Genomic DNA, 22433 nt, shown 5'->3' with positions numbered 1-22433 from the left:
GTACCCACCACCCCCTGCGCGCGCTGGGGCACACCCTCAGCCCACGCCCCTCTCTCCGACCCCGCCCCTCCAGGCCGTCCCCTCCGCCGACACCTCGCCCTCTGGGCCTGAAGGGCGGGGAGATGAGTCTTAAAGAGAGTCTGCGACCAATCCGCGCGCATCTCCAGGAAGCGGCGCTCTGCACTGGCAGATTAAGTCTGATGACGTAGCCACAATCCAATCCGCATTCTGGGGGCGGGGCTAAAGTCTGGGGGCGCAAGGCTGGAGGAGGAGAACGGCGGGTGGAAGCACGTGACCTGGGTCTGGAGCCGGAAGCTACCGATCTGGTAGGGAGCGGCCCCGGTACCAAAGGCTGCGATGGTGAGTGAGGACGCATGCGCGGGAGTACGTACCGGGGGTTTTGCGTCGCTGTTCCCCAGTCTCTTTGTTTGCCCCCTTCTAGGTCCCCACTCTGCCCTCACCTCGTCACTGCCCAGGACAGACAGGGAAGGGAGATGAGAGGGGTGGCGACGTAGAGGGCTGAGGAGAGATCTGTGGGAGGGTGTACGGGGGCCTGGCGAGTAGTCTGCGGGGGAGGGGCGGGCCATAAGGGGAATTGGAGAGGGGGCTGTGAGGAGGGACCAGTGGGGTAGCAACGGTGGGATGTGGAAGGCCGCGGGGTTGCGGGTTTGCGGGGGGCGGGTCCAGGGGCAGAGTGAGGACAGAAGGAGGCTCAGGAAGATCAGTGTTGAAGGCCATGTAGAGGGAAGAGGGTCTGGAAGGGCCTTGGGTGGGGAAAGAAGCCTGGGGGGCCATTGTCAAGAGACACTTGGGTTTGCCAAGGACCATCCTCCCAGCATGCTTCTCACTGATTCATCTTTACCCACTAGACTTCTGCACTGACCCAGGGGCTGGAGCGAATCCCAGACCAGGTCGGCTATCTGGTGCTGAGTGAAGGCGCAGTGCTGGCGGTGCGTTCTGGGAAAGGGAGGCGGGGTCCCCCAGGTACACATGGCCCGGTGATCTCTTCCAGCGTTGCCCCGTTTGACCTAATTTGTCTCTCGATCTTTTCCTGGTATCGTGCCTTGCCATATAGTAAGCTTTCAGGAATTAAATCTCTGGAATCTTAGTCTCATAACTGTTCTGAGGTAAAAGAGGTTTACTAACTTTACCAAAGTCAGCCCACTAGTTACAGGTTTGTTGATAGCTGCTGTTACCCGAGTTATTCTCGAGTATGTCTTTATGTGGTATTTGTTGAAGAGGCTTTGTATTTTGTTCCATAGTACAATATAGTGATAGCTCTCTAGAAGTTTTCAATCTGGCTAGAGAGACAAGGCTAAAGCTTAAAAGTTGAAAGCAATGCAGGTGGTTAAGGCTACTGATGGAGTCCAGAAAATGAAGGATTCAACCCTTCATGTTATAACTTGTGTTTGGGCAAGGAAACTTTCTTGGAAGAGGTAAGAATTCAGCTGGGCTTAAAGGATGGATGGTTGTGAACAGGCAGAAAAGAAGGCGAGTATTCAAGGCTGGGAGGTGGACACATTTGTGGGAGTGTGGTACCAGCCTGTCTAAATTGGCGCTGGGTATATGTTGAAAAGATTTGCGGGGAAGAAGAGGCTGTGGTAAGGGAGGATCTGATTGTGGAGGACTGTCAAGGCTGGGTTAACACATTTGGATTAATCTTGAGGGTAATAGGAGCTTTGAAGGGTTTTTGAACAGAAACATGAGCTGATGAAGTGATTGAGTGAGACTGTTCTATCAGGTCTGAAGATGGGCCAGGAGGGGCAGGATTCGGAAGCAGGGATGCTGCTACTGAAATTTAGGGATGAAACAGAGCTGGTGGCAATGAGAAGGAGCAAGGAGAGATTTTAAAGGAATCAATATATCTCGGTAATGACTAAAGATGGGTAACAGACAAGATACTTCTCCATCCAGTAATACTTGGAATTCAAGCCTAGAATGATGGTGCCTTAACCAATTGGAAATTAAGAAAGGAAGTTGATTGCAGAGGGGGAGAGGTAAGGGGAATTTTGATGGCTTAACTTGAGACACTGAGTTTGATATAGAATAATAAGATATATTGCTAGGAGCTGTTCTAAGCATCTTGCCAATATTATCTTACATAACCCTCACAATGAGCCCATAAGGTAGGTACTGTTGTCCCCAATTTACAAATGAAGAAACTGAGGTACAGAATGTCCAGGAGAACAAAGGGCACTGAACTTAACCTAGTGGGTAGTGGGAGGCACATATTGAGGAGGAAGTTGAGACAGTCACCAGAAGAGAGGAAGCCCAGGCCACTGTCACATCACTACCCAAGGGTTAGGTAGTAGGGAGGCGTTCAAGGACAAAGGGGCTGTTTATGTTTCAGATTCTGCAGACAGAGCAACAAGTGGAAGACTGAGGAAAAGAGGGGGCCTTGAACAAGTCAGTGGTGGGTAGGCACTGATGTTTGAGAATGTGGCTTTATCAAATAAGTGGGGACAGGGAGACATATCAAGTTTCAAGGGACTAGGAAAGAATGGTCAGTAAGGAAATGGATGAAGAGTCACTGCTTCTCGGGGGAAGCCCAGTATTATAAGGATGAGAAACAGGGTGGCAACAAGGTGGGCAACAACATCATAGGAAAGTTTTAGGTTTGTTTTTCCAAAACTGAGGGTGACCTGGGGGTATTAGAAAGTAGATAGGGAGAGATTACAGGTGCTAGAGCCAAAGTGACTGTTCCCGGAATTCTTTCCCAATTCTGTCCCCTAATTTCTGCCATCCTCCTTCCTCTGTCTGCCTGCAGTCATCTGGGGATCTAGAGAATGACGAGCAGGCAGCCAGTGCCATCTCTGAGCTGGTCAGCACGGCCTGCGGTTTCCGGCTGCACCACGGCATGAATGTACCCTTCAAGCGCCTGTCTGGTGAGTCCCAGCCCCTGCCCCTGGTGGTGGTGGTGTGGGGGCGGGGGGGGGGGGAGGGGGCGTGCTCCCAGGGGCTTCTCTTCTCAGGGAAGCAACACCTGTCTCCTACCAACCTCCCACCATCTCCCCCTGGGGTCGCTGTTTTTGGCTACTTACTTCCCCTTGGGATTCACTCCTGCATCAGAATTATGAGAAAGCAAGAGAAGGAAGGGGATTTCATGGAGACCTCCCATCCTCAAATCTCTGAGCCTGGAACTGTTGAATCTCTTGGACTTTTTTTTGTGTGTGTGAGGAAGATCGGCTCTGAGCTATCATCTGCCAATCCTCCTTTTTTTTTGCTGAGGAAGACTGGCCCTGGGCTAACATCCATACCCATCTTCCTCTACTTTATATGAGATGCCGCCATGGCATGGCTTGACAAGCGGTGCGTCAGTGCACGCCCAGGATCCGAACAAGCGAACCCTGGGCTGCCGCAGGGGAGTACGTACACTTAACCACTTGTGCCACCAGGCCGGCCCCGAATCTCTTGGACTTTGATCCCCACCAGTTTGTGTGTGACCCCATAGAGACCACCACACCCCCCTAACTCTGTGCTCCCTTCCCTCTCCCCGGGCGGGGGAAGGTGTGTCTCCCCTCCAGTGGTCTTTGGAGAACACACGCTGCTGGTGACCATATCAGGACAGAGGGTGTTTGTGGTGAAGAGGCAGAACCGAGGCCGGGAGCCCATTGACGTCTGAGCCTGCCAGAGGGTGAGGGGCAGAGGTGGACTGGGTCCCTGAGCCTCTGTGATGAGGAAGACGCAGACCTCCTCCACCTCTTTCTTGGCTGCCTGCTAGAACTAAGGCTTTCTGTCACCCACTTCCTCAGCCCTACCTGGAAGGGCAGAGGCTTGGGACTCTATGTTGCACTATGTTAAAGAGAATGAGGGCAAGGGGACCTTCCTCTTCCCTCCCTTCCTCCTAATAAACGTGAGTCTGATGTTCCTGGGCCCAGGGATATGTGTATGAGGGGTGGGTGTTACGCCCCAAGTCTGTCTGCCACCTGGAGAGACAGTTGTGTACCTCAGCCCAGAGGGGTAGGGCAAGGCCACCTCTGGGCATATAAAACTAGGAATCAAAAAAAAAAAGGGTGGGAAGGAGCTGAGGGGAGTTATGTGGTGTGCATGCTGAAGGGATCATTCTGAGCCCCTGGGTCTCTCCTGCCACCAACACACAAACAACAGTCCTTCTCCCTCCTGAACAGGCGTTTAATAGTCTTATTTCAGTTGGAAGCAGTCATTGAAGAATAACTTACAGGAATAGACAGACAAAAAAACCCCCAAAACCCCACACAACTTAAAGTGCTTCAGGCTGCAAACGTAAACATGAAGGGCAGGAGGAGGCCACCTAGCTATCTCCCCTGACCCTTGAGCAGGAGGGTCATTGTCATTGTCAGGGTCCCTTTACCATCACCACCCTCTAATCTCGGCCCTGCAGGTGGGTGGGCAGGAAGGAATGTCAGAGGCGGGAAAGACAACTTAATAGGAATGAGGAAAACACTTTGTAAACTTAGAACCAGGGTACGAGGCAGGGGGCAAGGGAGCTCTTGGAGGCCTTGCCCTGGCCGAGGGGTGGGGCCAGCCCCCCCAAGGAGGTCAGGGAAATACTGTTGGCTTAGTGCTGCAGCCATACCCGCCGACTTCACAGCTTCTTCCCTCGTCCCTCATCAGCAGACACAGACAGGCGGCCCTGCTGGGCCTCCTCACCCATGGTGGGAGGCATCCCAGGGGAGGCACAGCCCGGAGAGAGGACGCCCTCTGGGGGCTTTTGATTTCTGGGAGTGTAAGAGGGAGGAGAGCAGCTGGGTGCTACTTGACAGGCTCCACCACCAGGACCTTGCACTCGCGCTTGGCAATCTTGTCCAGAGAGAGCACAGCCTTGTCCGGAGGCAGGTAGAGGGGGCGGCCAACAGGGGAGGCCACAGGGGGTGTGATGGCCCTGCGCTCCATCACACTGCCCGACCTGGGGGAAGGCAGCAGCTGTGGGCCCTGGTCAGACCCCAGAACCCCTTCTGCTCCCTCTCCACTTCTGGCCTCTACCAAGTCCACTGGCAACCCCTCCCGCGGTTCCATACCTCATGAGGTGGCTACGGGAGGGCTGCTGGTGGGAGAAGGACTGAGAGCGGCCCAGGCTGGCCTGGTGCCTGTCGACCAAGTCCCGGATGGCAGGGCTGCTGGGGCTGCTCTTGCGAGAGAGGGGTCGGGCCTCGGGCGGAGGGTGGGACACACTGGCAGTGAACTGCAGCTTCAGTTTCATGTGCTGGCTCAGCTGGGGTGGGGAGACACGGAGTAGCATTCCAGCTCAGCTTCCAGGCCCCAGACCGCCTTCCAAACCATCTTCCCACTTGACAGGCCCATGTCAGATCTGAATTCCACCCTCCCTCTGCCCAGCGTTTTAGTGCCCCCCATTGTATTTTACAGAAGCTAGTGGCCCTGACTCCTTCCACCCTGACTTTCTTCATCACCCACCACACAGCCCAGCCCCTCCCCAGCCCACCTCGAAGAGCCCCGTCCTTAGAGCCTGGAAGGCCACACTGAAGGTGAGCGCACTGCCCTTCCGGGAAAAGCCGAGGTTGTTGAGGGGTGTGTGGCAGACAACAGAGTCTAGGGCTGCCTGCATGGCCCTGCGCTCCTCCTCACACAGCTGCTTTCCTGGGGGACAGAAACAGCAACCAGTAACACATCTGTACAGTGTTCCTCAGTTCACAAAGGGCTTTCACAAGCAGAGTCGTTTGATCCTCAAAGCCACTCTGTGGAATAAACTGAGTATATGTTATCTTTTGCTAAGTTTTATAAATAACAATAGCTAATACTGTGTGCTGAGATCTAATCACTTCACATACATTAACTCATTAAATCGCCATAAGAACCCCATGAGGTGTTTTCTCCATGTTAGAAATGAGGAATCTGAGGCTCGGAGAGGTTAAGTAACCTACCCAAGGTCACACAGCTAGTTAATGGGAGAGGTAGAAATCAAACATAGCAGGGAGCCCAGCTCCCAAGTGAATGCCCTTAAAATCACTCTGCCCCGCTGCCTCTTTAAACTCTCTATTTCTGACACTGTGGAGACCACCTAGGTACAAAGCCAAAGCAGCCTGCCACAAGTCACCTATGTCCATTTCCTCCTCCCCCCTCCCCTCCTGCAGACAAGATCCCAGCCTGGCAGCCAACCTACCAGCCTGTGCGTGCTCTGGGGTCCACACAAGCCTCACAGCAAGGAAATCTTGCAGATTGTTGAGCAGCGTGTAGGTGACAGTGAATCGCTCGTAGGTCTGAACAGGGGATTCACAAGAAGCAGTCATCACAAAGCACGGGCGGTCCAGGCGGATGCTGGGCAGGCTAGAAGCAGTGAGAAGGAGGGAAGCAGGATGTGTGTGTTGCAAAACAAAGGTGAACAGGATGGTGCCCAGTGTGTGTGTGTGTGTGGGGGGGTCCCACAGACTCACCGGTAGTGGGTGTAGATGCTCTGGGTGAAGGGCAGCTTCGGGGTGGACCACTGAACCACAGCAATCAGGGGAACTTCTAGGCCCTGTGGCAGGGACAAAGGGAAACATCACATGTATCGGAGGTCCTCTCTCACCTTAGTCAGTGCCCTGGCTCTTCCCTCCCACTGCTTTGTCTTAACCTTTTTCCTTGAACACATCAGCCCCTTATTTACACTCACTTCTTTGGCTCCTGGAGGGGGCTGTTCACCCCCTCTCAGCTGAAACAGGAAGTTGTGTTCCTCCAGGGCACTAAGCAGGCAGGGGAAGCAGCCAGAGGTACCAGGGAGGCGGCAGAAGGAGCCCATGGAGACTTCCCCAGATTGGTGACTAGTTTAGAAGAAAGAGGGACAGAGCTGGGTCTTTCCATGCCAGAGCTCTTGGCCCTGCCCCCATCCCGACCACTTCACGGCCCTGCCCCGCCCCAGGACCTCACCAGACATTGTCCACGAGCAGCACAGAGCCATCGGGCATGACAGGTAGATAACTGGCATTGAAGTTTGGGAGAATGCGGATGTCCCAGATGGAAATTTCCTCCTGGGAGGAGCTGTTCAGCACTGTTGGAGGTAACCAGCTCAGCTCAGAGTGTCTGCACCCCTCGGACCCCACCTTTACCCCCAAAACGTACCTATCCCCACCAGCCTGCCCAGAGTAACTGCCACCCGGTCAATGCCCTTGCTGCTACCCAAGACCTGAGCCGCCCGTCTGCTCACCCTTGAGCACAGTCAAGTGTTTTCCAGCCACAGTGAACTGGCGGCATTTCAGAACCGGAGGGGGCAGTAGAGTCAGCAGGGTGCTTACTGCGGGAGAGGGCAGAGGCAAGAAATGATGGGCTGGGAGCAGACCTCACCTCCAACCCACAGTTCTAATCTTTCTTTTCTCCCCAGATTGGGCACTTGCCAGTATCACCTCTCCACCCTGTTCCCCAAATTCCAAACTCTGGCACTTTCCCTCTGCATTCTCCCCCCCACCTTGCGCCTTGAAAGCACTCTGCTCGCCCCGGAAGGTCTCCCCAGGAGATCGGGTCTGCAGCAAGCGCAAGTAGCCTTGATCTCTGACCTCCGGTGCTTCAACCTCCCGCTTCCACACAGTCACTACAATCTGAACACAGGGGACACAAGACCACAGTCAAGAGGAGAGACAGCCAGCCCCAGCCGAGCCTTAGAAAGGGAGTGTGAATTAGGACAGCAGCTCCACCCCTTGCCAGTCTTACCTTGGCTTTAGGTGTCCCTGGGGGCAGTCTATCCAGTGAAACGGTGAGTGGGAAGATGACCTCATCTGTGGACACAATTGGTTCCTCCACAGGCAGCTGGAGTTGCGAAAGGGGTGAAGAGGTCAGGAGAGTCAAAGAGGCAGCCTGCGGCGTTCCCTTTAAGATCCGCGGTACGTGGTTCTGCCCTCCCCTCTCCTCATCCGTCATCTGCCTCCAGCTTCAGGCCCCCAGCGTCCGTCCCCTCCCGTCCTTGGAACCCAGCAAACCGCCCCTCCGCCCTGTGCCCTGACACCCCAAGCTCCTCACCGTGGTCGCTCCCCCTGAGGTAGCAGGGCCCGGGCCGTGGGTGAGGAGGGGGCTACAGCCTCGAAACAACCCCCCACCACCAGGATCCCCGCCCCCTGGGGGTTCGGAATCCTGGTCTCCGGAGCCACCGCCCGCGGGCGCCCCGCCTCCAGCGCTGACCGAGGCCAGGGCGGCCAGGGCGGTCGCCAGTTCTGCCCAGGCCCCTCGGGAGCCCAAGCCCGGGCCGCCCCCGGCGCCGGACCCCGCGCCGCCCCGGCAGCGCAGCACCAGCAGGAAGCGGACGGTCTCCCCCAGGTAGAGATGGTTGCGCCGGGGCAGCGCCCGGTACCGGCCCGGGTCCCCCGCCAGCTCCGCGCGCGGCGGCAGCGGCACGGCCGGGAAGTACATCGAGTAATCGCACTGGGACTCCATGGGGCGGCGGGGACGTGGGGGCCGGCGGAGGGCGAGGGGGCCTCTGGGCCGGGGCCAGGCAGTCCGGACACCCGGCGGGTGCTGCGCGCAGCCGGACGGCCCGAGAGTCCAGCCGGGGCCGGGAACCGGGGCAACGAACCCGGAACCGAGACCCCGCGGGGCCGGAACCGGGGTGCGGGACCCAAAGTCTGGCGGGAGACCGGAAGCGGAAGGGAAGGGGCGTGGTCTCCGAGGCCCCGGAATTTGTGGGTGACCGGACCGTGGAGGAGAGGGGCGGGGTCCCGTTGGGGTTAGGCTGCAGCGAGGAGAACTTAGGAGAGACTACGGAGGAGAAATATTAAAAGAACCTCCTCCAACCCCGCTTTTCCCAGGAAGATGCTCCATCCCCTCCCCATTCCGCCCTACATAAAACTACTCGAAGTTTCAAGTTATTTATTCATTCAACAAACATTTTATAGTGAGACGAACAGAACCCAGTAACAAATATTTCATAGAGAAATTGACGCATTATTCCAATCCACCGTGTCCCAAACTTTCTCTGGTTTACTCCATGGTTTGCTCCTCGGGGTGGGGGGAGGTGGAGGACTGGAAAGGGGAAGGGGGAAGGGGCAAAATGGCGGGGGCGGGGGGACGCTGCTAGCAGACAAAGGACTGGGATTTCTCGGACCCGGCTGGAGGACTTGGGGCCCAAATCCGTGCAAAGTTTCATTCATCCTCTGGAAAGCATCTAGACATGCTTTCTGAGGGCAGCAAAATGCATCTGGCTGTCCCCCAGTCCTCACACGTGCCCTTCAAGCTTAGCTGCTCTTCAGCCTAGGACTTAGTACTCTGATGCCTATGGGGAGAGTGGCCTTGAAGTTTTGAGGGGCAGAGAGACTGTTGGGGGGAACTGCTTAGCATCTAGCTTGTCCTTGTACTGTAGCTCAGGGGTAGCCAGGCGCTCACACTCCACCTGGTCTTGGAGGCTCAGTCCACTCCGAAGTACATAGCCCAGAACCTTACCTGACCCAAACTGGAAAGGGCGGAACCGACGGTCAGTGATGTATTTGGGGTCTAAAGCCTCACCCCCCACCAGACAATGTTTAGCCAGGGCCTCTCGGCGAGCTCGCAGCTCCGCCACAGCACTCTGCAGCCGGTTCTGGCCGTATTGCTTTATCCGTGCCCACAGACTGTGGTTGAAGTGAACATAGAGAGCCCAGTCCAGGTTGTTCCAGGCTCGAGCCCGAGCGGTCAGCTGCCTGTCCTCGGCAGTCAATCCACCATTGCCAACAGTGCTTCCGCCCAGCTTACCTCCAGCCTGGGCATTGTGCATGAAGCCCACCACATCATCCAGACCCCAGCACAGGGCGTCTGCCAGCAGAACCAATGACTCATCAAAGTACTCGGCTACCAAGACCAAGTCAAAGACTGAGTCCAGCCAGGCCAGATTCCACTGGATGAAGGACGAGGACTCCAAATCTAAAGAGGCAGGGCTGGACATCTGGCTGTCAGCAATAGTGGGAGCAGGACGGAAGAGAGCATTGGGATCCTGGGTGTGGGCTCGAGGGTCAGCGCCAGAAGGCAAGACGCGCAGCTGTGGGAGGTTGGGGTCCCTGAGGGGTTGAGGATTCCCTCTCTTGGTCCTCATCTGTGGGGGAAAGGGGAGGCCAAAGTCAAACCATAGCAAGTTGCGCGCATAGTGGTCCCCACGAGCCCCAGGCCGGTAGAAGGCTCGAGGATTGGCCAGGAAGGCAGCCAAGGATGGTGCTTTGCGGAAGGCCGATGAGGTGGATTTATAGTAGGAGAAGGCAGAGCGAGCCAGAGCTGCTGGGTCTCGGACAATGGAAAAGAAGAAGCTGTCAGAAGGCATGACCTGAAGTACCTGCAGAGGAGAGAAAACAGACGTAGGGAGAAAGAACTGGGCCAGGAAGAAACTAAGAGCAAGCCCAATGCCCGCTGATCCCCCAACCTCAAACTTCTTTCTGACAGCTCTGCTGAGAATCCCCAGCTTTCTTCACTAGCTGCACAGATTTTGGGCAAGGTACTTAACAACTCGGAGACTCAATTTGCTCATCTGCAAAATGGGGATCATCCTACCTTCCTTCCCAGGTGATTATGGAGGTTACATGAGATGAAGGATATGAAGGAACCTGGAACATGGGAAACTCCTAGAGAACATTAATTTCCTTGGGCCTTTCTGTCTGCCGTGGTCAGTAAAACCTTTAGAAACCAAACTTTGTATTCACTTCTCCAACAAAAACCTCTTAAGTGCCTACACTGGGACTCTTGGTCACAGCTTCAAGAAAGGAACTGGCCTCGGGCCTTCTCAGGGGGGTCACTGGCAGCAGAGAGGGAGGAGAAGGGGCAACAATACTGCTGTCTCAAGTATAGGCTTCAGGTGAGCAGGCCAAGGCCAGGATGGCCAAAGGGCACTTCTGGGGCTCCCGGGCATCTTGGAGAACAAAAGACACCCTTGGACTGGGCACTGGGGGGCCATGGCCACCCAGTAAGGTGCTGCCCTCAGGCCTGGGACATGTGATACCACTTCTCAGCAAGGAAGAAGGTGGGAATTGGGCTGAGCCACACCCTAACATGGTCCTCTAGGCAGATCCACATCAGAACCCAGCTCGTGGGCTTCCTGAAGAGTTTCTGCCTCTGAACGTGACTTTCCTCATTGAACCTGACTCCCTGACATGATGTCCTCCAATCTGCTCTGCTAATATGGGCATGCTTGCAGGGCAGAGCCTGTGAACTGTATATCTCTTTGAAGGTGTAGGGGAACAGTGCAGTACAGTCTGTGGCATCAGGTGGACCTGGAATAGAATCGCAATTCAGCCATTTACCAATTGTGTAACTTTGGGCAGGTTATTGAACTTCTCAGAGCCTTCATTCCTCCATCTATAATTCTGGGTTAACACTTACCTTGAAGAATGTGGAAGTGCATGGAATATGGTAGGTATTCAATGAATGGTGGTAACAATGAAGATAATCATCCTAAGCTCCGGAGAAACCTACCTCAAAGCTCATTGTCATTGCCTCACTCCCAACAGTGGCCCCTCCCTGCCCATTAGATCACACTCAGCTAAAGTTCTACCACCTACACACACATACCCCCTCTTATACATGTGCACGCACACGTGCACCACCACCACCACGTCTTTGTTGATGTTTTGCTCCCTCTAGGTCTAATATTCTCCTTACTATGAAGTTATGTCACCCTTTCCTTTAAAACCCACCTCTCTCCAGAAAGCCCACCTCTTGAATATTCTCCCCGCAGTTCCAAATACAAACACACACATGCACACATGCCACAGAAGGCTCTTCAGCTTTGGAGCAGATGGGCCTGGGTTCAAATCCTAGCTCTGCCACTTTCTGTTAACAGAGGCCAGTCACTTAGGCTCTCCAAGACCCGATCTCCTCCTCTGTGTACTGGAGACACTTACAGTGCCTTCTTGGCAAGGTGATGGTAAGATTAGCACCCAGCACTCAGGAAGTATTCAATAAAAGTTAGTTCCTTCCCTGTATGTTTTCATTTGCACATTGATTTTCTTCCTCCAAGAGCTTTCAGGTTCGGATGTGTGTGTATGGATGACATGTGAGTGCGTGTTCTCGTCTCCCCCTTTAGAACTGAGGCTGGGGGTGTGGGCTCCGGCTTGGCGTATAGCTGATCCTCAAAATCTGGCAGAAATGGTGAGGGCAGTGAGAATAAGACAGGTCAGAAGGCAGTGGCTGAGCAGGGGCCCTGGTAGTGTAAGTGGAAGAGGCCAAGAAAGGCAGGGGGCAACCTGGAGGGAGAGTTGGGGGGGGGGGTCAGAGTTGGCAGGGCCCTGAAACCCGTGGAATAAATTGGTCAAGGAGAGAGACTACAGTAAGCTTCAGATGGGAGAAGGCAGGACTTCGGCTCCCAGAAACTACTGGGGAAGGGACAGCTGAGAGAGGGAATCTCACCTTTGTGGTCCCCATGCCCAACTTTTAGGTGAGGTGGTGTCTGGGGAGCCCCCAGGCTTGGGGCCTCCTCCCCTGGTGGTCTGGGCCACAGGCCCGAATCCATCTCTCTCCAGCCCCACCCACCCCCCTCTACACCCCTCACCTCTTTCAGGTTGAACCTCATGTGATGACAGAGGATGTGGAAGGGGGGCTGGGTGCCTCCACCCTGAGGGCGGTAGCCTTTGACCCGAGAGGCCTGGAAAAGCCTTGGGTAGCCGAACTGGTAGCGGGCGGGGAGGGCGAAGCGCAGCCCGTGTCGGTCCCCATAGCGATGAAGCAGGCTCAGCACAGAGCTGCTCCCGGATTTGTGCGTCTTCAGGAAAACAAGTCGCTGCCGAGGTGGGCAGGATGGAACAGCTGGTCCCGGAGATGGGGCCCAGGGCTGTCGGAGCTGCAGCCCAGGTAGCCTGGGGAGAGATGGCAGAGGAAGTGTCCTGTCCCTTACCAGCAGGTGGATGGGCATCTTGTGGAGCAAGGACCGAGGGCAAGGAGCCTCTTCTGAGTCCCCAAGAGTCACAGCCCCAGGTGGGATGGGGAGGAGAAAAAGGGGGGGCATCTATGGGACGTTGGGACAAGATGGGAACTCACCTCCTCTGGAAGGGGCCCCCCCAGAGTTGGAGGGCAAATCCGATGGTCATGAAGACTCCCAGAGCCACCCCCAGGCTCCAAGGCCCCCAGAGGCGCATGGTCCTGGTAGAAGACAGAGGGCCCATGTGGCACAGGGAAGGGTAACACTAGAGAGGGACAGGGCAAAGGCCAGGCACAGAAGCAGAGACAGCTTGAGACAGCCGTGCAGCCACGGAAGGCGCTGGTTCGAGATCGGGGGGTCATTCCCCAGGCCTGCTCACAGCCCTGGTTGAGTCTGCCCCCTGAGTTAGCAGTTTTTTGCCTCTGTCAGCGTCTAGAAGGGAAATGAGGGGAAGGAGGGGAGTCTAAGAAGAGGGTAAAGCCTTCTCTCCTGCGGCCGCAACTGAGACCTAATTCAGGGAGGAAAACAGGGGCGAGATCTCTCCACCCAGATCTTCCAGGTGGCCCCACAACTACTCCTCTGCTGTCAGTCTCCAGTACCCCCAACCCCCACCTACAGTTTCTCCCTGAGCCTCAGGGATTTTGAAGGAAAGGGGAGGAAGAAAGAGACCCGGTGAGAAAGATCAGATCCATCTGCTTATACAACAGTGAGGTGGACATCGCCAAGCCCCCTGCTTCCTCCTGAGCTCCTCTGTGACAGATTGGGATGAAGAGCCCCATCCGGAGGCTGAGAGGGGAAGCCATAAGGAGGGAATGAGGGTCAGACAGGGCACCAGCTGATGAACACAGGGAAGTTAGACTACAGGAGTGACTTTGTAATGAGTAAGAGTAAGCTATCCCTTCGTTATAAACTCAGGCCTCTCTTTCCCCTCTCAGCACAGGGCAGACCCCAGGGTGTGAGGGGCTGGGGGAGATGTGGGTTACTTATGAAACCCAGATCCCTCAACACACACCTACACACTCCCGTTCCCACTTTCCAACCCCATTAGTGCACCCAGAGGAGATTGAGAGGGTGGGGCTGGAGAGAGAGAGAAAAACTCTGTGACACAAAGATACCGAGAGAAAGACGCAAACACTGAGCTTCGGAGTTCCTTCCCACAGGCCCCAGCTTCCTAATGGACTGAGTCTGGACCCGCCCCTTCAGATGACAACCCACAACCTCAGGCCACGGCCCCTCCAACAAGCCCCGACAGCCCCGTCTAGGATGAGCCAGGGGTGACCCTAGGCAAAAGACAACCCACACTTGCTACCTAAAGACCCGCCCCCTCTGGCATCTTCCCCAATTCCCTCCCCCAACACAGCCCTCGGTATCCAGCCCTGCGCTGGACTTCTTCCTGTGTCCAGATTTCTTCTATTCCTTCCATCCATCTCTGTCTCCTCCCTATACCCCCATTCCAGCGCTCTGTCCTCTTCAGATTTGGTGACTGCTCAGTCTATCACCAGCCCTTTGTTGGCCCCCTCCGGAGTTCTCTCTTGAACCCCCCAAGTCTCCTCCCATTAATTCTAGATTCCCTCCACTGGCTGCAGCCTCGGCTTCACTTGCCCACTCACCAGGCCACCTGAGGAGCCGCAAGGAAATCGGGTCTGGCCCTCTCGCCCTCCCCAGCCACCGCCCAGCGCCTCGCTCTGCTCAACTTTCCCCATAAACTTTCTCAGCGCCCAGGCTCCTCCCCTCTCCCTCCCTTTGTCCCGCCAGTCCCAGCAGCTGCTCCAGCTTTGATCGCGTCTCTGGGTCTCTCCCTCCCTTTCCTTCTCTGCCAGGGCACGCAGCCCGCCCTTAGAAGACACCACTCCTACCCTCCTTTCACACTTGGGAATCAATTATACCTGTTTCTGCTTTCTGCAGAACAAAAGACTCATTCAGGCAACACAAGGAAAGAAAGGAAGGAGAAAGTGACAGATAAGAGTTGAAAGCAGACATTGTCAAGGTCGTTACAAGGTAGCCAAAGGCTGACACACAGAGAACAGGGGCTCCCACTCTGAAGGCAGGGGGCAGTGGTGTGGTAATATTAATGATGCCTCATGTTCAAAAGGAATTTTGCTGGTGACAAGGTGCTTCCTCATACAGTTCCTATTCGGTCCCCACAATTCTCCCCATTCTTGCAGATGAAGGGGCTCAGATCCAGAGGGTAGACAACTTGCCCAAACTCAGTCCAGAGAACAAGTTCCCAGAGAGGCACGAGGCAGGCAGAGACCAAGCCCGTCACAGAGGTTGGGGCCTCCGCCAGGAGCCAGGGCTCAGGGAGGGATGCTGAGGGGACAGAAGGTCACACATGGGATCCAGTAAATTATCCGTTTATTTGTAGAATAAACACTGAAACATGAAATGGGGAGGCTTGTGAAGGATGTGGATGGCAGAGGTCATGAGACGAGCCCCCCCCCCTTTTTTTCTTGGTATTTTAGTTTAAGAAATTGATACTGAAAAAAACTCAATAGAACTCAGGCCTATAGATCTTGACATCCTATTCACATAGTCCCCTGCCCTGCACCCCGTCAGCACCCAGCTTTGTCTTTTCTGAGACCAGGTGCCCCCACCCCTCCCCACCTCCAACTTCCTTCAACCCCCCCCAACTGCAACTCTAAAACTCCTCCCTTTCTCCTTGTTGAGCCTGACCACCAGCCAGCCCCACGTTAGAGGCTTGGCTGGAGAGACCAGACCTCCTTCCTAAATAAATAGCCCCAGCCCGCCCCCTACACTCCTCCCGCAGATACCAAATGAAAAAATAAATATTGTGAACACCTCCCCCTCAACTCACCAACGGGTATCTCCTCGATTTGGGGCCCCAGCCATTCACCCAAAAAGTCCCTTCTCTACCCTCTCTGTAGCCCCCTTTGACTCCTCCCCAGACCCAGCTGAGGGGGGAGGAGGGGAAGGGCAATGAACCCTTCTGATGCTAGGGCACCCCTCCCCTGTTATCGAGGTCCAAGCAGGGCCAGTGCTGAGAGGAAGAGAATGAGGATGGGTTGGGTGTGAAAACCAACGGATGTCCCCCCAGTCCTGGTCTTGCCCTGGTTGTGGCGGACAATGACACCTCCTCCTTTGCCCCCAGCACCGTCCCTTCGAGGAGGGCGAGGAGGCCGGGCTGGGGGTGCCACAGCTGCTGCCCCAGCCATCCAGTCATCTGCATAGTGCTGTCCCTCTCCAGAGCCGCTGGCATCCTCATCTGCAGGGAGGGAGAGGATCAGAGACAGACAGGATGGGAAAGAGAGGCAGAGGCAGACAGAGGGAGACAGAGAGACACAAACAGGGAGGAAAAGAACTCGAGATAAAAACAGAGAAAGAGAGAGACAGGTAGATAGATGGAGAGTGGGAGGAGGGAGAAAGTGAGTGACAGGAAGGAAGGGAGAGAGAGATCAGACAGACATGGGAATGAGAGAAGGCGATGGGAGACAGGAAAAGAGACAATGAGACAGAGCCAGCAAAAAGAGAGACAAACAGATGAGGAGAGAGGATAAACAGGAAAAGACAGAGAGAAAACAGACGTACAAAGCAGCAGCCAGCAGAGGGGAACAGGGATGGGGGAGGAGAGACAAAGACAGCAGACAGACAGCAGGAGAGAGAAAAAAATGAACGTCCATGCTGTGCTTCTCTGGCAAACCCTACCTTGGGGAGCCAGCCCATGGTCCCCTCTCAGCTTCCCCACCTCCCCGGCGTTGCCCGCCCTCCCCAATCCACAGCCCTTTGCCCACTCTAAGAAGCTTCCCACTGTTCTGTAAGAATGTTTTAGTGTCTCCGCCACTGCACTGTGAACTCAAGGACAGAGCCCCTCTCACTACTGTTCTACTCCTCACCTTTGAGATAAGCGCTCAGTAAATGCCTGCTAAATGAATGAGGGAATGAATGATAACCGAGCAGAGATGCGAGGGAGGGACCCGGAAAGCAGTGGGCGGGGCCCGGGGCTTGAGGGTGGGCCCGGGTCCAATCGCAGGAAGCCGGTAGGAGCGAGGCCCTCAGGGTGCCCCCGGGTCTCACCCCAGTCCTCCAGGTCCAGGTCGCGTCCCAGGGCGGCCGCCCTCATCCTGGTCGTGGCCGCGCGGAGCTGCAGCCGCCGCCTCCTCGTCTGGAGGTCGGGGCTCGAGGATTCCGCATCCAGCTCTGGGTTGTTGAGCTGCTCGGTCTGGGAGCCCCCGACCACGGGCGACAAGTACCTGCGAGCAGAGCAGCCCCGAAGGCTCCCTCCCGGCCCGCCCCTGGAGTCGGGCCTCGCCCCCCCGCCGCCCGCCCGGATCTCACCGGCCCCGCTCGGCTCCGGTCCAGCACGGTGCCGCCTCCTGCGAGATGTCCGCCGCCATGCGGAGGTCCCCGCACACCGTCAGGGGCAGCCCGGCCCAGAAGCCCCTCACCCGGCCCAGCCGCTCGCGGAGCTCCCACACCTGCGCGAGCAGAGAGAGCGGGCCGAGCTGGAGCGCGCGCCCCTGCCGCTGCCGCCGCAGCCGCCCGCTCGCCCGCCCCCCACTCACCAGCCGGGGCAGGCTGGTGCCCGCAGCCGTCGTGGGCCGCTCCTCCGCCGCCGCCGTCCAGAGCCGGTCTGCCTCTTCCCGGGGGGCTGGGGCTCGGCGGGCGCGGGCCGGCGCCGGCTGCGGGCTCCCGCATTCCTGAAACACCTGCAGCACAGCGAAGAGACCCCACACAGTCATCCTGCGGTGAAACCCACACTCTGTCCCCACTCCAACACCCCAGTATCCCCTGGCACCCCCCCTTTCCCCAGATACCCTACAGTGTCTCCCTGACACCCCACGCTGTCCCCCCACCCCAGGCCCTCACCTCCACCATTCTCCTGTACTCGAGCTGACACCCCACCCCTCAGGCTGACACTCCCCTCCCTTCTCATGGCCCCTGTACCTGGGCTGACACCCCCACACTGTTTTCCTGCAGATACATCAAACCCTCTGAGATCTTCACCCCGATGGACTGGGCTGCCAGCTCAAAGGAAAAGGGGCCCTGGAGCTTCTCAGCCAGGAAGAGGAGACCATCTTGAAGGAAGAGGAGAAAGAGAAAGGGTGCAATGAGGGGCCAGCCAGGGAGATACTGAACCAGAATATTCCCACAGATCCTGACCCTGGCCTTAGAGGGAAGGAGCAAGGTGTTGGATGGGGGAAACTCACAGGAGAACAGCACCCCCCATAGTCCCCCCTCAATACCGCTTAAAATTCTCTCCCTGATCCACCCCCACCCACCCTCTACACAGACAGCCCTCCCAGGCTTTCCTGAATCCCCGCACCCAGATAGGCCCCCCAGTCAGGATCCATTCCCTGGCTGCTGAGACAGCCATGGGCCACATTGAGGCAGAAGCCCCGGCAGGGTGGCAGTGAGGGGACCCCTCGACAAAGGGGGCAGCCTGTCAGACGCATCACAGCCCGCCTGCAGCCTTCAGACATCGGCACCTGGGGGCAGAGAACAGGGCTGTGTCATCCACAGCCATCCACCGTGGCTGCCCTCAGCCTAGCTTGGTGCTGGGCACGCAGAGAAATCACACACCCCACCCCACCTTCCGCAGGCTCTATGTAGAGAGCTGGACGTGAACATCTAGGGTTGGTGACCCCATATAGCAGTAGGTGAGACCCCAAGACTGCCACAGATCTGAGGAGAGAGGTTCCTAGGGGCCAGGATGCAGATACTGCTGCTTGGGAGGGATGGAAGTAGAGAGGGAGTGGCGGAGTTTGAGAAAAGGTTCAAGGACAAGACTGAGCCCATCCTGTTGGGGAAAGAGGAAACTGAGAGTACAGGAGGTGAGGCTGGGAGGTTTGCGAGGCAGGGGTGGAGGGAAGAACAGGTGGTGGAGAGAGAGCTTTAAAGGCCAAGCCAGGAATGTGGCCTTCAGTAGCAAGGAAGAGGGAGCCATTGAGGGGTCCTGGAGGAAATCAGGGAAGCCAGTACTCCAATCTTGGGCTGCTATGGAGATAAGCAGGCCCCCAGAGGCTGGCAGGGGATATGAGTCATCAGAGGGCAGGAGAGGGTCAAATGTGGGAGGAGGTCATGGATCATGACACCAGGAAGACTTCACTCCAGCCCCCTCCTTCTCGATTTATTTTGAGATGCCAGGGCCTGAAGCTGATATGGGAAGGCCCCTGGCCTCTCCTGCCAGCTGGTGCCTGACTCTTCCTCATGCGGCCTCTCCTACTTCTGCCTGTACTCTCCTACTTCTCCTTCCCTCCCTGGGCCCTGCCCATACTCAGGCCCCCTCTAACCTTAAGTGCCTCTCTGACCACATCTCTTCCCGTCTCCAGGCCCTGGATAAAGGCACGGGCAGCCACCAACGCCCGGGTTATCTGGCGGAGGGGAAAGAAAGTGAGGAAAACAACAGGGTGTTGTAGATTAGTCAAGACTGGGGCCAGGAGACTGCACCAAGGGGACACGCAGTGGGGGTTAGGTTTGTGGGGTTATCTTGGGGTGGTTAGGAGTGCTAGGTGGTACAGGGAGGCAGATTCAAGAGGCTGAAAGGAATTATAGTCTAGAAGGATCAACGGGAACTGGGCTTGGGAAGAGCTGGAGGGGTTGTGTTTAACAAGGCTTGGAGACAGAGGGACTGTGTATCAGAAGAAACACTGAAATTGAAGCCAGAAGACCTGGGTGTGAGACACAGCACTAACACTTACAGGCTGTGAGACCTTAACCTCTGGGATGATCAGTTTTCTCATCTGTAAAATAGGGATACTAATAGCTACCTCACAAAGTTATGATGACAATTACATCAGATACTATAAATGAAAATCCTTCTCAAATATTAAGTGCCTAACTCACATTTAGTTGAACCAAAGGAAATCAAGAGATTAGGATTACGGAGGAGTTAGCAGAAAGGTGGCTGGGGGCCAAGAGCAGGTGAGTGGGTAAGGAATTTGTGTGAAACTAGAGCACAGAATGAAGGGAGCAGAGGGCATCCAATTAAAGGAGACCAAGGAGCACTGGGTCAGGCAGAGGTGACTGGGGCTCAAGATAGGTGCACCAGGTCAAAGATGGCTGCCATGCAGGATGGGGGATCACCAGGTCAGGGGTGACTCGGGCACAAAAGGAGGGTCATTGGTTTGAAGGTGAGTGGTGCACAGTTCAGAGGTCACTAGGTCAGAGGTGGCTGAAGCTCAGGCCTTGGGGCCCCTCACCTGCAGGCGGAGGCGGCGGGGTGAGTCCCCAAAAGGCTTCAGAGAGTCATCAGCAGAGGAGGCGAGGCGCGTGAGGCAGAACAGGTAGTCAGGGGAGAAGATGTACTGTGGGTGCAGCAGGGGGAACATTCTTTCCAGGAGCTGTGCCCAGAAATCCACCAATGCATCATCTAACCCCTCACTGGACCTCTCATAGTAGTCCCGCAGCCGAGAGAACAGGCCACTGAATAAGGGGCTGTATTGGGAATACAGGCGGCCATAGGAGCGTTGGAAGAGCAGGGCCAGGGAGTGCTCAGATGATGAGAGCATCTCCCGAAAAACCTCTGTGGCAAATGCAGAGAAAGGGGTGTAAGGTGGGGTGAGGCCAGAAAAGGATGGAAAAGGGCAGAGGCAGGAAGAGACGGGGATGGGGAGAGAAGAGAAAAGACAGGTGAATTAGAAAATGAGCAACTCTCAGAGACCTAGGCAAACTAGGAATTGGGGTGGGGGGGCAGGACCCTAAAGAGAGCCTGGGGTGGGAGTAGGGGAGTCTAAACCAGAGCTGGGGTGCCTTAGGGATGGAGTGGGAAGTAGGGACAGGATGCTTGCTGGGTCATGAGCACAGAGAGGAGATGTGAGAACAGGTTTGGGGACCCTGAGTCCTCACCATCAAATGTTCTGTGCCTGGCAGCCAGTGTGTGAATCAGGAAGGAGCCGCTCTCCTCCACCAGGCCTCGGAAGGTAGCCTCAGTCTCCCAGGTCAGCCTCTGCTCTATCTCACTGGAACAGCAGGTGTACTCCTGGGGACAGATCCGGAGGTGCTCACCTGGACAGAGGAGACACAGAGGAATGGTGGGAAGTGATGTCATCAAATTCCTTCCTTCTCCTGCTAATCTCTGGGGGCCATCCCTTCTCTTCCACCTGTCTGGTCTCTTTTCTATTGTCTGTCCCCTCATTCCCATCTGACCCTATCCCCTCCTTATTGTCTCCCCACCCATCCCCAGTTTACTGCCATTAGCCATGGGATCAAACAATGAGGGGCCAAATTAGTGATCAGAGGGTCCTCAGGTGACCTTCCCCAACGTCACACACCCCAAGCCTCTAAGAACTTACAGCACCGCTTCTATGGGAAGAATGGGGTTTGGAGGAATGGGGTTACTTGGTGAGCAGGAAGGTATTATCAGAGAAGGACCTCATAGAAATAGCGAGGGGGAGAAATTGGGCTGTGAAGAAAGAAACACAGAGGGGGATGCTAGTTACTAGAAAGGGATTCCTGGGGCGGGGGTGGGGGGGGTGGGGGGGGTGGAGTAAGAGAGCTATTATGTGAACAGGAGCGTTATTGTGATCCTGGTAAGGAAGTTCAGGAGAAGGAGAGACATTATTACTAGGGGAGGAAAAGATGATTATAACGGTCACTCTGAAAGGGAAGAGAGTTATTGTGAGATGGGGAGGACCCGCCTCCGCCCACCACCCTCGCCCCCAATTCTCTAGTCTTCCTCTTTCTCCTCACCTGAGATCAGGGCGGGAGGGAGTAGGCTTAAGCTATATCCCCGGGCCCCCAGCACCTGCCGAGTCTCAGTGCAACTCCGGGTGACCTTTGCCTCGCTCCCGGGTCCCGGACCAGGACCAGGACCAAGACTCAGAGGCAGCAGCAGAAGCAGAAGAGATCGCAGCGCGGACATAGCTGCTGCCGCCGTGGGACAGCAAAGTGGGTCCTAAGGAGGAAGGAACAGCCGCCCGAACTCGGAAAGGCGGTTCTCTGCCGCGGGACCGCCCCGCCGGCGAGAGAAAGAGCGCGACCTCGGAAAACTGAACAGCGAGCACGATTGCTGGACTAGGCGGCATCTGCCGAGACAATGGGAGCGGGGAGCCGGACAGGGGGCGGGGCCCGAGGAGGCGCCCCGCCAATGATGGGAAGGAGCCGGCCTGAGGGGCGGGGTCCAGGGAGAAATTAAGCCAATGCAGTGGGGAAGCTCGGCGGGGGTGCGGGACTCGGCCGAAATAAGGAGGTTGGGGGAGGGGCGTGGTCTCTCTCAGGGGCGTGGCGACCCGGTTCGAAAGGCGGGGCCTGGGTGGGACCCAGCCTCTGGAAGTCGAGAAGCCTGATTGAAGGGGCACTACTAGTCTAGTGCGAAGACCCGCCAATGGAGGGAGAGATTGGAGGCAGAGGGGGCGGGGCCGGGGTGGAGCAGGGCCAAAGCGGGCGGCACTCGTGCCCGGGCCCACGTGACTGGGCGGCACGCCTGAGACCTCGTGGCCGCACGAGGCTGCCGGAGCGGCGTGACTGGAACGTGGCGAGCACGAGCTAGGGCACCTCCAAACCTCGCGAGAATTACCGGAACAGAAGTTGTACTCGCGCTTGCCCACAACTGCCCTCGCGCGTTCCCGCGTGTTTCTGGATTCTTCCGCCGCCGGAAGGGAAGGGGCTTACGCCAGTGCTGGAGGTGGGGTGACCACAGAGACCTGAGGGACCGAAGGCGGTGACTTTTCCTCAGCCCTGCTCAGCCGGAAGTCGCTGTTCCAGCTCA

The 22433-nt window shown here is 56.4% G+C and overlaps 4 protein-coding genes across 9 annotated transcripts; 1 reads left to right on the top strand and 3 right to left on the bottom strand.

Annotated features, from left to right (window-relative positions):
- Positions 1-272: 272 nt before the first annotated feature.
- Positions 273-3872, top strand: LAMTOR4 (late endosomal/lysosomal adaptor, MAPK and MTOR activator 4). 2 transcript variants are annotated; one of them, XM_058569170.1, is made up of 4 exons: positions 273-360; positions 870-950; positions 2768-2885; positions 3525-3872. In XM_058569170.1, the coding sequence occupies exons 1-4, from the start codon at positions 358-360 to the stop codon at positions 3620-3622; spliced, it is 300 nt and encodes a 99-aa protein (XP_058425153.1). In that variant the 5' UTR covers positions 273-357; the 3' UTR covers positions 3623-3872. The 2 variants fall into 2 exon arrangements, with proteins under 2 accessions (XP_058425153.1, XP_058425152.1); XM_058569169.1 differs by having other exon boundaries at positions 309-384.
- Positions 3873-4116: 244 nt separating this feature from the next.
- Positions 4117-8522, bottom strand: TRAPPC14 (trafficking protein particle complex subunit 14). 2 transcript variants are annotated; one of them, XM_058569163.1, is made up of 11 exons: positions 7924-8521; positions 7618-7713; positions 7376-7505; positions 7118-7204; positions 6841-6961; positions 6587-6734; positions 6369-6451; positions 6098-6261; positions 5420-5574; positions 4998-5191; positions 4117-4885 (listed from the first exon to the last, which is right to left on the bottom strand). In XM_058569163.1, the coding sequence occupies exons 1-11, from the start codon at positions 8332-8334 to the stop codon at positions 4732-4734; spliced, it is 1743 nt and encodes a 580-aa protein (XP_058425146.1). In that variant the 5' UTR covers positions 8335-8521; the 3' UTR covers positions 4117-4731. The 2 variants fall into 2 exon arrangements, with proteins under 2 accessions (XP_058425146.1, XP_058425147.1); XM_058569164.1 differs by lacking the exon at positions 7118-7204 and having other exon boundaries at positions 7924-8522.
- A 233-nt stretch (positions 8523-8755) lies between these two features.
- Positions 8756-14447, bottom strand: GAL3ST4 (galactose-3-O-sulfotransferase 4). Of its 3 annotated transcripts, XM_058569167.1 has the most exons (4): positions 14380-14447; positions 12889-13201; positions 12404-12707; positions 8756-10195 (listed from the first exon to the last, which is right to left on the bottom strand). In XM_058569167.1, exons 2-4 carry the CDS (start codon positions 13011-13013, stop codon positions 9170-9172), a joined length of 1455 nt encoding a protein of 484 aa, XP_058425150.1. In that variant the 5' UTR covers positions 13014-13201; positions 14380-14447; the 3' UTR covers positions 8756-9169. The 3 variants fall into 3 exon arrangements, with proteins under 3 accessions (XP_058425150.1, XP_058425149.1, XP_058425148.1); XM_058569166.1 differs by lacking the exon at positions 14380-14447 and having other exon boundaries at positions 12889-13993; XM_058569165.1 differs by lacking the exon at positions 14380-14447 and having other exon boundaries at positions 12404-12948.
- A 959-nt stretch (positions 14448-15406) lies between these two features.
- GPC2 (glypican 2) lies at positions 15407-21778 on the bottom strand. Of its 2 annotated transcripts, XM_058569161.1 has the most exons (11): positions 21416-21778; positions 20573-20731; positions 19927-20249; positions 19426-19467; positions 19018-19098; positions 18051-18213; positions 17672-17802; positions 17290-17433; positions 17063-17202; positions 16802-16977; positions 15407-15992 (listed from the first exon to the last, which is right to left on the bottom strand). In XM_058569161.1, the coding sequence occupies exons 1-11, from the start codon at positions 21585-21587 to the stop codon at positions 15742-15744; spliced, it is 1782 nt and encodes a 593-aa protein (XP_058425144.1). In that variant the 5' UTR covers positions 21588-21778; the 3' UTR covers positions 15407-15741. The 2 variants fall into 2 exon arrangements, with proteins under 2 accessions (XP_058425144.1, XP_058425145.1); XM_058569162.1 differs by lacking the exon at positions 19426-19467 and having other exon boundaries at positions 21416-21777.
- Positions 21779-22433: the final 655 nt, after the last annotated feature.

The sequence above is a fragment of the Diceros bicornis genome, chromosome 26, assembly GCF_020826845.1.
Source record: "Diceros bicornis minor isolate mBicDic1 chromosome 26, mDicBic1.mat.cur, whole genome shotgun sequence".
NCBI lineage: Eukaryota > Metazoa > Chordata > Mammalia > Perissodactyla > Rhinocerotidae > Diceros > Diceros bicornis.
The sequence above is the reverse complement of the archived record's forward strand: the minus strand, read 5'-3'. Positions and strand labels throughout refer to the sequence as shown.

Excerpts from the sequence above, each read along its gene's own strand:
- LAMTOR4 (XM_058569169.1), top strand. The coding sequence starts at position 358 with ATGGTGAGTGAGGACGCATGCGCGGGA. Across the intron at positions 951-2,767 it reads GTGAAGGCGCAGTGCTGGCG|TCATCTGGGGATCTAGAGAA; the intron begins GTGCGTTCTGGG and ends GTCTGCCTGCAG. Across the intron at positions 2,886-3,524 it reads ACCCTTCAAGCGCCTGTCTG|TGGTCTTTGGAGAACACACG; the intron begins GTGAGTCCCAGC and ends TCTCCCCTCCAG.
- TRAPPC14 (XM_058569163.1), bottom strand. The coding sequence starts at position 8,334 with ATGGAGTCCCAGTGCGATTACTCGATGTACTTCCCGGCCGTGCCGCTG. Across the intron at positions 7,205-7,375 it reads GAGTGCTTTCAAGGCGCAAG|TAAGCACCCTGCTGACTCTA; the intron begins GTGGGGGGGAGA and ends CCTCTCCCGCAG. Across the intron at positions 6,962-7,117 it reads ACACTTGACTGTGCTCAAGG|TGCTGAACAGCTCCTCCCAG; the intron begins GTGAGCAGACGG and ends TACCTCCAACAG.
- GAL3ST4 (XM_058569165.1), bottom strand. The coding sequence starts at position 12,856 with ATGCCCCCCCTTTTTCTCCTCCCCATCCCACCTGGGGCTGTGACTCTT. Across the intron at positions 10,196-12,403 it reads TGAGGTTCAACCTGAAAGAG|GTACTTCAGGTCATGCCTTC; the intron begins GTGAGGGGTGTA and ends TCTCCTCTGCAG.
- GPC2 (XM_058569161.1), bottom strand. The coding sequence starts at position 21,587 with ATGTCCGCGCTGCGATCTCTTCTGCTTCTGCTGCTGCCTCTGAGTCTT. Across the intron at positions 16,978-17,062 it reads ACCGGAGCCGAGCGGGGCCG|GTACTTGTCGCCCGTGGTCG; the intron begins GTGAGATCCGGG and ends CTCTGCTCGCAG. Across the intron at positions 15,993-16,801 it reads CCTGGACCTGGAGGACTGGG|ATGAGGATGCCAGCGGCTCT; the intron begins GTGAGACCCGGG and ends CCCTCCCTGCAG.